The sequence below is a fragment of the Pezoporus occidentalis genome, unplaced genomic scaffold, assembly GCF_034315485.1.
Source record: "Pezoporus occidentalis ecotype Australia unplaced genomic scaffold, CSIRO_AGI_Poc_V1 ctg116, whole genome shotgun sequence".
In the NCBI taxonomy this organism is placed as follows: Eukaryota; Metazoa; Chordata; class Aves; order Psittaciformes; family Psittacidae; genus Pezoporus; species Pezoporus occidentalis.
This window is the reverse complement of record NW_026912951.1, coordinates 530980-544273: the sequence shown is the minus strand read 5'-3', so window position 1 is coordinate 544273 and position 13294 is coordinate 530980. Positions and strand designations below refer to the sequence as shown.

Below are 13294 nucleotides of genomic sequence, written 5' to 3'. Positions count from 1 at the left end.
CACTGTGATTTATGCAATCAGAAAGAAAATTTCTGTTGGTGTACTGCATAATTAAAGTACAGAGTGACTGGTGACAAAACCAGATCTGCCAAAGTCATCAGCAAATGAGAAAAGATCTCTACAGTAAATGGCTGAGACATTGAAGAATCTCTTTTGGCATCTTGCGTTTTTCAATTTTCAAGTGTTCGATTTTTCTTCTTGATACGTTTGAGTGTTTTTTTTCTGCTTTCCATCTCTTCCATTAGATAGCATTAAAAACTAAGTATATTAATTTATGTCTATGTTAGTAAAGTTATGCTGCTCATGCTATTTTAGATGGAAGTATTGGTACATTTTTCTCGATTGCTTTTTAAATAAAGAATCTAATGTTTCTTGCACACTGAGGCAAAGAAGCAAAGTGCCTGTTTTTTGGCTTTTGGAAAGGAAAACTTAATATTTTATCTGCTTCTAGCTGTTGGTCACGAGTGTTCATATGATGTTTGGATTTGCTCTGAAATGTATCTTTACAGAGAGAATATAAAGCTAACATATGGAAAGTTGCTCCTTTTGCATATGTACAGTTTGCATATAATCTGGGTATATTTGTATTCAAATATGTTTTCAGTGAATCATTACATTGAAAATTTGAGAATACAGATTTTTTTTTTTTTTCAGAAATGATGCCAAATAATATGCCTCAATATTATGCTATGTCTCAGAATTTAACTATATGTAGTTGTTCTGGATTTTTTTTTTTTTTTTTTTTTGGTTAGTAAGTTGATTTGGAGGATTTTTGGCGCATGTTTTTGGTTTTTTAGTATTTTGGGAGGTGGAAGAATTTCATGAAGCATCTAAAACAAAGCTTTATTTGCATAATATTTTATTTATTGATGGTTAGTGGAAGTGGCTTGAAGCAGGAAGAGTCCTTATGCATCAGCAGCCAAATTGCTAACTCCAGAAAAAAGTGTTGATCGTATTTTTTAATAGTTTTTACTAAGCGGTTTCTCGTGTACTTATGGGACCATGAAGCATCTCATTCAAGGCTTTCTTAGTAAATAAGAAAAAAGGTATGTGTGGCTTTCTTTCCTTGTCACTGTTGTGTGTTCCACTAGTATTCACTGTGGAAGAAGGAATTTGTAGGCTGATATGTCATTGGACTAAGAAATCGCAAGACACCTCTGGAACTATCCAAAGGTGAGTTCTAGTGCTGGTTTTCCCCAGTCCTTCACAGTAATATTATTACTATCACTAAGTAGTAGGTGAATAAACAGTAAGGGAGGAAGCTTAAAATAGCATCGGTTTAATGTATGCTGTTCAGTCCCCTCAAATTTTACTTTCATTATCATAGTAAAAGACTTGAGTGAGATATGCTAACACAATGCTCTGAAAATGCTGTGTAAAGTTATTAAGAACATGAAGATAAGGACATGCAATTATAAGCTCTTAAGCAGTGTGGACAAAAGACCTAAGGGCTGCTGCTTTTGTTCTCTCCTTTTTTCTTTTTTTTTTCTCTGAAGCACATGAATTCATGCCAAATTATATAGTGCCAGACCAAGCTGCTGCTTGATGACGTATTTTGTCAATGTATTTTTAACCAGATTAAAGTAGGTGCTTACATCAAAAAGACCTAACGCTGCTGCAACTATCATTTTTGTTAACACATACATGTATATTCTGTAATAGATTTGTATCACTGTTGACTCCTTTGCAATATTTTTTCTTTCTCAACAGATCTAAGAATTCATGAGTTGAAACAAGGTTTGATACTGCAGTTACTATCCACTGACTTTTGCCTTTCTTACCCATTGACATTTGGCTCTTGATTTTGTTAGTATCATAAAGTAAATATTAACTATATTTAGTCCCCTTTGAAATAGGATGTCCAGATGAAACCAATGCAAAAGTGTGGCTGCATTCTACTTCTCACTGTATGTATTAAGATGACACAGAAGTAATATTGTTTCTATAGTTCTCGTTTGTCATGTAATCTCTGTAGGTTTCCTTTTTACTTTTTTTTTTTCTTTTAAATCCAGTTCACAACTTCAAGCTGAAGAATCCTGCAGCTGTTGTTATTATACAGACAAGCTTGTGGAAAAACAGTGCAAGGCTGAACTAGCAGCAAGCATATGGAGTGTTCGTTTTGGAGTGGTAGATGGGAAAGAATGCAAGGCTGTGTTTTCCCTCTGGGATTGTCAAGAAAGGTAGAGCCCTCTGAGAAGGAATCCAAAGGCACAGCAGATCAAAGTGTGTTTGTGACTGGAATGCCCTAGGGTTAGTGCAGTGTGAGGTGTAGCTTGGCAAATCACCATGCTTACAAACAAAAGAGTGTACTATATTCAAATCTTCCTCCAAGCGTTTCAGCATTTCAAAATGACAAATTATTGTTTTTGTTATTTCTGCATTTGGAATTGTTTATGCATTTCAAATGATCTGTAAAGTGAATTGTGTGCACTCAACAAACTTCTTCTTTAAAGTAGGCGGGTTGGAAAAAGTGATGCAGTCACATTAAATGCCTGCTATTCTGCTCCTCATTTGGTTAGACAAACAGTAGCCTAAAAAATGGCAGTGGATTAAATTGATATAATGACAGGAATTCATATAGTGTACTGTAGATGGGAAGAGGAATAATGTAATGTCTTTGAACTAATGTAATGCGCTTTGATCTGCTGTACATGAAAAATCTAATATACCTGTATTTGCAATGATTCCAAACAGGCTCACAATATGGTAAATGCAGTTTTTACAACCTGCTGTTTAATTTTAAAGACTGATCTATTTCATCTAGGCAACATTTCATAAAAATAAGTATAAAAACATGTTTGTTTGTTTGAATTGGACCTCTACTGAAGATTTCACAACAATGTCTCATTGCTAATATGTGTATTGAACAGAAAGATTAATGGAATATATGATGACTTGAGGGTTTTAAATAATTCATCTGATGAAGGCATGATCTTTTATGGAGAGGAAAAGCCTACTCTTTCTATGTTTAAAAAACATTCACGTTTTTAAAACTGTAGCAAGATCAAGTTTGTCTTTTATTGGAAGGTAGAAGAGAATATTCTCCGTGTGTTAAATATAGGAACTTTGTCAAAGTGTGCCAATGAATTAACAGGATTTTGTTAATTTTTTTAGAATCAGTCATTCTGGATTTTTCAGAGAGGTCTTTGCCTCTTGAAATTTTTCAAAATGCATTATTATTAGGATTGGATTGTGATACCTTCCTGTCCTTCTTGCAGTTATATTGTTTACGGTATGTACTCTAAAAATCCTCTCTCTCTCTCTCAGTGTATACATATACATCTTTTTCTAACCCAGATTGTTTTACTGGTCTAGTTTTAGATCACGATTTCACAAAACCACCTTGAACTGTTCCAGCAGAGAAGACTAATCTGTGAAAGACACTGAGCAACTGGGGAGCAGGAAAGTGAGAAATAGTATCATAAAAGCTAATACTGAGTCCATCCTTTCATCATTTTTCCACTTCATTTAAATTATGCAACAGCACATTGGTCATTCAGTTTCATCATTCCTTCTATTGTATTAGCAAGGCATTTGTCTTATAGATGCTGGGGACTCTTGTAGAGCTGTTGTTCTTTTAAACTCTTATATCTAAGGTATCCCTGGTGAAAGACCTCTGCAGCCCCACTGTGTAGCAAGAGTTTATGTTTAAGATTAGATCATTTTCTTAATGGATTTACTTGGTCCCTCTGAGAGCCTTCTGTTATTTCCAGTAGTGAAAATTTGGACCTTTATGTAAATCTGTGATAGTAGGTCCCATTTGTGCACATCTGGAATGGAAGAATGTTTCTTACCCCTTTTGGAATACATGGTGACAGGTAGGGAATGAAAGGCTTAAGTGCACACAAACCCAAACTTTAATATTTGTATTGCTGAGAATTACTGCTATGGCAAAAGTTAGAGAAATAAATTTGGTGGTGGCAATTGGCAGCACCTCGAAATGACTGTAAATGTTTGATTTCCTCAGCAGTACCTAAGGTCAGTAAAGTCAGTCACAGCTTTCATATCATTGTATGGATTCATACTTCTTAACTGTTATGGTTACAGCTGGGATATCTACTGCCATATATGGTTTCACTGTAACTTTGTTAAGGGCTGTATGCTACTGAGAGTGGGGAAGATCTATGGGTTGGCCAGGGTTTTATTAAGCTTTCTTCATATAATGTCTGGCCCAGCCTAGGAGCAGTAACTCAGTGGTGGGTTTGGCTTGTTATCAGGGCAAATATCCTGGCACATTTAGGTGTACAGCATACCACCTTTTACATGGAGTCTTGAATATAGCAATCCACTAGCCAGTCTTCTGCTTCATTTGAGACAATTCGGCATACTTAAGAGAGACCCTGTCGTGTCAGCAATCTGCTGTTTTGTTATGAGCAAAACTGTTAGCAACTCTATCTTTAGGTCTTCTAATATTTTCCTTGATTGAGCATGGTTCTTATACTGCTGATTCTCACGCTTCAGGCTGCAGTCAACTCGTTGTCCATATGCATATGGCAATTTGCACAATCCTGGCTCTATCACTTTGCTGCCTACTGCTTCTACAGATGTCTAGTGCTTTCGCTGCAAAAAGGAGTCTAGATATATGTAATAACAGCTGGAAGTGAGGAGGAGCTGCCAGCCTACTTGCCATTACTGGTAGGCACTAATGTTGTACCAAGCAGAAAGGGAAGTAGAAGCCACCAAAAGAGTACCTAATAGTAGCTGAATAATTAAAACAGTTATCTTTTAAAGTAATATTGTAGACACTGGTGAGAGGTGTCATAAGCCTGATTTAACATAGGTTTTGGCCCCATTTTGTGTGAGATTTGCACTAGGTGAGCTCCAGAGATCCCTGACAACCTTGATTATTCCATGGCTCGTGGTAGGGATGTGTTCCAAAAATACTTTTTATATGACAGAGCTATCTATTGTGGTACTAGTATTTTCTTTTTAAGAGAGAAGCTGGTAAATGGTAGCTGTTTATTACCCACAAATTAATAGCTAATTACTGATACGCCTTTCTTCTATCTAAAAAATCTTAGTGCTTAATGGATATGTATTTAATGAAATAAACCATACTCTGTCTCTTTGGGACTAGACATTTTAAAACATGTTTTAAATATATATTGAAATGTTTGCACAGGTTCACACTAGGGTTCCTGGCAGATAGTATGGCAGAGAAGCAAAATTTTTTTTCTCCTTTCTCACCAGTATTTCTGTTTTCCCAAATTTTGTAGATGATCATATTCAGAAAGCCACCGCCCTGAATAAAAATAGTCATATTTTGACTGAAGAGAGATTACCAACTGAGAACACATAGCGTTTTGACAGAACCAGATCAAAATGCTTTGAATTTGGGAAATGATTTTTCTCCTGCTATTGAGTACTCTGATAAAAGAGGAACAGTTGTCATTTTGAAAGCAGTGTTCTGTACATAGGGAGGATTTCCAATTAGCACATTTTAAGACTTGTCTGAGATGATGCTTAAAAATGGGACATTACAAAATGGAATTATGTCACGGCACTTTCTAATAGGGTTCTGAGAAAAGTCATTGTATGGCAGTGCATTTCATGTGCTTGTCTTAAGGCAGTGATTCTTGTTTTCCCATTCCAATTACAGCAAACCTTTCATAATTATCTAAGATATGCATGCAAAGAGTATTGCAGATCATATAACAGGCATATTGTATGCTGTATGACACGTATGTGGCAAAACTAATTTAGAATACAAATATTATGGAATAGTAGTCAGAAAATAGATATTCACTACTTGCTCTTCTAATGGTAATTGCACCAGGTAGGCATATGTCTGGTGGTAAAGAGTCAGAGTTCTACCAAATTGGTGGCAGATGGATAAAGGCAAAAAGTTAAGGATTTGCCAGAGAACAAATTAGTTACATAATGACAAATTTGCAGCTGATTGTAAGCTGACTGGCTACAGGTCATGAACAAGTTTATCATAGACAGTTCCTGCAAATAAATTTGGACCTAACTTGTTTAATGCCTGGAGAAGTAATTATGGAGATGCTGATCGAGAAATGCTATGCTTTAGTCTCTAGGTAATCTTAGGAAGGATCTCAGAGGCCCTAGTTATGCAGCCCATACTCACGTTGCTGTGTACTTGGGCTTCAATGGGATTAGTTCTGTGAGTAGTCTAACCAAGAGTGATTTCAGTGATTCATTAAGGTGTCCAGATATAAAACTGTTTTCTGTTATAAATGATATTTCTTGGCTTAAGATAATTAAAAGCATTATCATTAATTCTAAAAGCAGTATGGATGGTAAGTGTAAATGAGATTTTATAAGTAGTTGTCACTCTTTTGCACACTAAGCTTAATTATCAGAAAAAGAAATATAATTTACAGTATTTACACCAAAGGTTAAGGACATAAAGTATTTTATTATGCGAACAATTACATTTTAACAACAGGATGCATCCAGAAGGGAGCAGTTTTTTACCGTTAGCTTTATTTGCTGGTCTTCGATAAGTCACCTTCGAGAAGATAGTATTAGACGGTTAATGTGCACAAAGCTGGCATTTACTTCCAGGTTGCATCTTAAGAAAGTATTCTAAATATATGAAAGCATCTTACCAATTACATTCTACAGTGGGAGAAGTAAGGAATGTCTTTTCATCTTAAGTGTATTTTTCCAATATATGGTATTTATAAAAAAAAGAATAGTATAAATGCAACTTGGACTGCAAGTCTGACATAAAACTGTATGGCACTCTCAAGTAAAAAAATACTTTTCCCTTAATGGTGCCTTTTTTTTCAGTTTGGCTTCTTTAATAGCATAAATACTATATCTTAAGTGTCTCTTAAGAGATCATTGGCTTCCTACTGTCCTTTTCATGTGTTTTTGAGAGCTGGTTTTGGCTGGGCTGCTGAAGAAGGTGGCTATATACCCTACCAATTCTGTGTGTCTTCTGTTTTAACAGAGTGGCTTAGGCTGCCTGGTTTCTGTGGAAGCATGAGGAGCACTCCTGCAAGTTTTGTTAGGATGCCTAACTGCAGCTACACAGATTCCACTACAGAGCTGCTGTTGTATTTAGTCTTTGGCCCAGAAAAGGCAGTTTAGCAGTGTGTGAGCACAGACTCCTGTATGGCTGTTGTGTCAAGATTCATTCTGAGCAGTAGTGACTAAGAAAGTCTATAATGCAAGTAAGACACAGTCTATCAAGCTGAAGATCATGAGATAAAATCAGAGCAAAGTGGAATTGTTACAGAAATAGTGGTTTAGTCATTCAAAGCAAGCTTATACTTGTGTGGCACAGTGCTCTCCCTTGTACACATACCTTAGCAGGTTGAGGGGTAACGGGTTAAAACTTAATACTCCGACATACCGTTAATACACCATCTTTGTTGGTGACATGGACAGTGGGATTGAGTGTGCCCTCAGCAAATTTGCTGATGACACCAAGCTGTGTGGTTCGGTTGATATGCTGGAGGGAAGGAATGCCATCCAGAGGGACCTTGACACACTTGTGAGGTGGGCTGATGCCAGCCTCATGAAGTTTAACCATGCCAAGTGCAAGGTCCTACACCTGGGTCAGGGCAATCCCAGGCACAGCTACAGGTTGGGCAGAGAAGAGATTCAGAGCAGCCCTGCGGAGAAGGACTTGGGGGTGTTGGTTGATGAGAAAATGAACATGAGCCGGCTTCAGTGTGTGCTCGCAGCCTAGGAAGCCAACCATGTGGAGGAGCATGACCACAGATTGAAGGAGGTGATCCTGCCCCTCTACTCTGCTCTTGTGAGACCTCACTTGGAGTATCGTGTGCAGTTCTGGTGTTCTCAATATAAAAAGGACATGGAGCTGTTGGAACAAGTCCAGAGGAGGGCCATGAGGATGATCAGGGGACTGGAGCACCTCCTGTATGAAGACAGGCTGAGGAAGTTGGGGCTGTTCAGCCTGGAGAAGAGAAGGCTGCGTGGAGACCTCACACAGCCTTCCAGTATCCAAAGGGGGCTTATAAGGGTGCTGGGGAGGGACTCTTCATTAGGGACTATAGTGATAGGACGAGGGGTAACGGGTTAAAACTTAAACAGGGGAAGTTTAGATTGGATATAAGGAAGAAATTCTTTCCTGTGAGGGTGGTGAGGCACTGGAATAGGTTGCTCAGAGAAGTTGTGAATGCTCCATCCCTGGTGGTCTTCAAGGCCAGGTTGGACAGAGCCTTGGGTGACATGGTTTAGTGTGAGGTTTCCCTGCCCATGGCAGGGGGGTTGGGACTGGATGATCTTAAGGTCCTTTCCAACCCTATTTTATGATTCTATGATTCCATCCTGCCTCTTACTGATGCTGTGGATACTTGAACTTTTAAGACTTAGTTTGTCTTGACTATGTGGGAATTAAGAGAAACACATCTGTGTTTTCAAAACATCATTTGGCAAGTGGGTTGCCAAATGGCATGCCTGGACCCAGAGGAGTTAAGGGAGTAACCTAGCCTTGTTTATTTGTGACATTTTCTTTTTATTTTCTCTGATGTTGGCTGTTCTGTTTTTGAATCTGAATACAAAGAAAGAGTTTCTGTCTTTGACTTTGTTCCGGCTGTTGTTTCCCCATGAAAGAAGGAAGGAGTCTGAGCCCATGAGAGTGCTTGTAGAATCAGGGCTATCAGTTGGGATTCCAGATCTTTGCATTAGAAATTTGCTCCCTTTTTCTCCCACTGTTTGTGTGCTTTGCTCCTAGCACTTTGAGATCTTAATGTTAGCTCTGAAGGCTTCATGTTCTGTTGTTGTATGAATCATACCCAGCAGTTAAAAATCAAATGCAAAGAAATACTTATGGACTCTTCCAGAAATAAAGATGACTGGAAGTCTTCCGAACACTGAAGTGCATGTCATCTGTCTGGCCAATGTTGATTTTTCTTATATAGGAAGAAGCTAGAAGAGTGTGGGGAGATTTTTTCTGCTGTAACTGATAATTTGCAATTTAGAACTCAAAACTAGCTATTCTTGCTAGTCTCTCTCTTCTGTTCTTCACTACTGGAACAGGTTTCCAGCTTTTGTGATCTTGTGTTCAGCTTGCAACAGAAAATGCTGCAAAAGCAAATGTAATATAAATTTGCATATTTCTGTCCACACCTGATGGTTTGCTCATTTTTAAAACCTGTTGAACCATTATTCTCCATGCCTAGAGATCTTTTTGCCTTTTAATCTTTTTGGTTCTTTTTTTTTTTTTTTGATCCCTTAGCACTCTGTGAGTTCTCTGGACCTTTGTTTCCCTTGCTACTAGGAGTTGTTTGTGCCTTGTGTTCTCCTTCTCCTGCCAGTACTCTCCTTTTCTTTTACCTCTTGCCAGAAGTTCCAAGAGCAATCTCACTCCTTCCGCAGTGTTTTCTGTTGATTCCCACCCTGCTCTCGTGTTATGTTGGTTTTTTCTTAATATGTCCTTTTGTATCTTATTTTAGTTCATGGAGCACCATAGAGTTTCTCAAGTGTTGGGGTTGGCTGAATGAGAGCCAAGAGCAAGCAAGAGTTGTTACAGCCAGAGTAGGGCCTTGAGAAAGAGCTGTGTGTTTGTAACATTCATTAGCATTAATATTTCCTGTGTGTATAGCTGCTTTTATCTGGGAATCCAGAGTGCTTTACAAATATTAATACAGCCTCATAACACCTCTTTGGAGCAAGTGATAACATGTGTCCTCCTGACTTCTTGTTTTTGTAATTTAATTTTCTTAACTCTTTATGACATGTGAGATTGAAGGCCACATGATGCTGGAGCAAATGAGATGAGTTAATCTTTCTCCTCTGAGAAGTTTGACTAGAATAAATAGTTGAGTTGACTTGAAATTAATTACTAAGAGATGTTTAATCAGAATTTGAGTGTCTTACAGACTGAGATGGGAAGCCCTTCACACTTAAGACATTTGTTTACTCTAGTGCTCTACTGCACAAAATTTATCTAGAAAATAGTAAAATGCAATTTTGAAGTGGTTGTGTTTATATTCTTTGTTAGTTTTGCTACAAATGTTCTTAAAAATCAATGTCTTTGCCAGTTTAGTTTAATCTTTTTTTCAAAATGTATTAAGTTAAAATAACCAGGAAACAACGTTGTAATTACAAAATAACATCCTTGAACAATTACAGGTACAGATCAGACTTCTGTCCCATCTAAGCAGCCAGGAGTAGACCAAGCCATGTATTTATTAAGTGTTTCTGCTTTTTGTCTGAAATTTCTCAGAGATAAATAAATATGTATCTGCTCTATATAGTGTATTAGAAAGTGAGCTAATGCTTCTGGAAAGCAATTGACATACTGAGCATGCATGCAGAGCACCAATTGTGTACTTCCATGGTGGCATCTCTGGGATTTATGGATTTACTGAAACCTGCCCACAGTTCTGGTCAGGTGCTCACTAAAAGGCAAAAGTCCTCAAATTCTCTCCCAGCAAAATTCCCTAATTGAAAAGGAGGACACACAGGGCAGCTGGACATATAATGCCCTACTTGCTTTATGAAATGCATGAATTACAAGTTACGAAAGTAAAAAAAGAAGTAAATGCATTAGCTAAAGTATGTGTGCACCTGAAAGGCAAAGTATGAGAAAATAATGATTGGAGAGGTTTTTATTATGAAGAAAACTCAATAATGTAGCCTTTGTGTTAAATCCATCTCAAAAGAATGTGTTGTACTTATGCCATATGTACTTAGAAGATGGATGTAACATTGTGATGGTTTAGGTGTCATGCCCTAACAATGGTTGTAGAATAAAGCTGTGCAATATAACTCTTCACATAGTGTAGCAGTAGCACTAAACATTGTAAATTCTTGCTAATTCATGATCCCATCCTTTATTTATTTGCAGTAATGAAAATCACTTTCTATCTGTGCTGGGTTAATAAAATAAAAAATATAAATAAATTGAAATTATGAAATCACACCAGAATAAATTACTATTTAGTATTCAAATTGTTTTCTCAAATATATTGAAACTTGCTTTATCATTTCAAACTGATAAAATGGCCTCTTTATAAGAGACAGACAAACAATGGCAAAGTGTCTCTGCTAGACTTCATTCTTTGAGTATAATTTTCTTGCTTCCAGATAACAGCATTTCTGACTGATGTCCTGAGCACCAGTCATGTCTCTTGCCCAGTTAAGTCAATGACAGGTGTGTGGTCTCTGATTCCTTCAGGATACGCAGTGCTGACATGTCCTATTTAAAAGATGTGAATTCAGGTGTGTCTAAAGTAGAGGCTGGTTCTAGCACACACAATATTTATTCTTTTAATGTCAACCTTTTATTAGTCAGTGTGAAATATTTACATGTGTCAGTCTAGGTTCATGTGGTGACTTTTTAAAAAATAGGGCTGTACAATAAAACTAGACGAAAACAAAGTGTCTCTGAATGCTAGCAAGCATAACATTATTGAAGGACCTCACAGTATAGTTAGCAGTTTGAGTATTTAGGTTGTCCTACTGCTTTTGGGTCTCTGCTGAAGAAAAGAGTAGTATAATTTTTGAAAGGAATATTGCTGGGCCTTCTCAAATTACTTGTCAAGTGCTGTGTTAACTTGAAAGCATTGTAAGGTTTGAATCTAAATATACCTTTTTAAGATTGACTTGAGTTAATCACATTGGAAATTTTGATTGTTTCCAAAAGTAAATTAATTTCTTGTGTTTTTTTTAAGTTTCTCACCCAAGAAAGTGGCATGGCAATCAATGAAAATATTTATGCCATTTTAATAGATATTGTCAGAAATATATTTATAGGAACAGATAGTAATTGAAGCTGACATGATTCTGCATCTTTTTTGTCTTCTCTTATCAAGTGCTGGAGGCTATTAGGGCAGTCCTGCCAAATGCTGAGCTTAGGCAAGGCAAGTTTGGAGTTACAGAAAAATACTGCCTAAGTTTAGAGTTTGATAATGAGATTACCTTTATGGATGTTGGTTTATCAACAAGAAAATGCGGAGAATTAAGAGCACCTTTATCTTTAATCAACCCAAATAAAACCTAGTACCCTTGTTTTATCTTGTCCTTAGAAACTTGCTGTTATCCATCTTTTATTTAGCTGCTAAACTACTGAATGGAGTAGGTAGGCTCCTTATGATATGCGATTTTTCACTATTGAGGCTGGTTATCAGGTGTTTCATGATCAACAATACTGGGCAAGGTAACATACTGCTGATCAGTTTTGGCCTCCAATTTAACTTCATTTTATTTCCTGGGCCACATCTGTTTTTTATTATCACGTATCACTCAGACGTCTGTGTTTTTTTTCAGGTGTGATTAAGAAATTTGAAAGACAAGCTCATCTGAAAATATGATCCTGTTCCCTCTTTGGGAGGACTGTGTTATTGCAGTATGTTGAATATACACTAGGAGACTGCATTAAAGTTGTAGAGGACCGTCTTAATTTGGCACTTCCTAAAGACAAATGCATTTCTTAACAGCATCAATTTGTAATTTCAACATTTCTTCACATCAGTGAGGAACTTACGGGCTTAAGGAGGAAAACACTGAATACTGGATGGAAGACCCTTCCCATAAGGCCAGGTTTGCCTGTTGTCACTAGGACAAACCACTTGATCTCTCAGTCTGAGTTTATGAAGTGTTTTGTGGGTTCGCTTTTTTATTGTTCAAACCAGCCAAACTAAAATGCTATGTATTCTCCTGTTATGAGTGTTTTACTATCCCACTGCCAAATCCCGGTACCAAAGACAATTTCATTTATTACTTTTTTACAGATTTATTTATTATAAAAAGAAATGGAATTGCTCCAGATTCTTTAGTATGTCTGGGGGCCTTTGACAAGCTACTCATGCACCTTGGTGTGGAAGGAGGGAGCACGCTGTTTATGAGATACAAAACTGGAAGAATCCTGATCACTTGAGGTGGTAGGGTAATGACACAAAGAGACAGGTAAAGACTAAAAAGAACCTGGGAGAAACCAGAAGAATTTCACTTGGTGAAGTTCCAGCTATCACATCAGAGAGAAGCTCCTAAACAGTCTCCTCAGCACAGTTAGTCTTGATATAGAGATAAAAAGCTGGAAAGCAGTTATGGGGAGAAGTGTGCATGATGATGATAAGGGACATCCAATTAGATGAAACCTGTCATGTACAGTGAAATTTTGGGAACTGTATACAGGCAAACTGTGGTTTGTTATTGTTGTTTGTTTGTTTTATGTTTATTTTTAATATATCCACGGTATTACTTGGTTCATGAGGCATTTTTTGGAAAGAGACATCAAGAGTGTTTGAGGGTACATAGAGAAAGATGGGAAGTGCAGCTACAAATACAAGGGAGAGAGTTTTTAAAAGGATAAAGCAAAAAATATGAGCAACATTTGGATTAAAATAATAGC

General features: G+C 37.2%; 1 protein-coding gene across 2 annotated transcripts in view; it reads left to right on the top strand.

Annotated features, from left to right (window-relative positions):
• The window catches only part of LRMDA (leucine rich melanocyte differentiation associated), a 677461-nt gene that overhangs the window by 209286 nt on the left and 454881 nt on the right, over window positions 1-13294 (top strand). Inside the window, exon 3 of one of the 2 annotated variants that reach the window (XM_062639150.1) lies at window positions 2013-2180. The exons of the other annotated variant lie outside the window; for it this stretch is intronic. Within the exon in view, the coding sequence (XP_062495134.1) occupies window positions 2013-2180 (168 nt within the window). The remainder of the gene's footprint in view (window positions 1-2012; window positions 2181-13294) is intronic. 2 annotated transcript variants of the gene reach the window in all.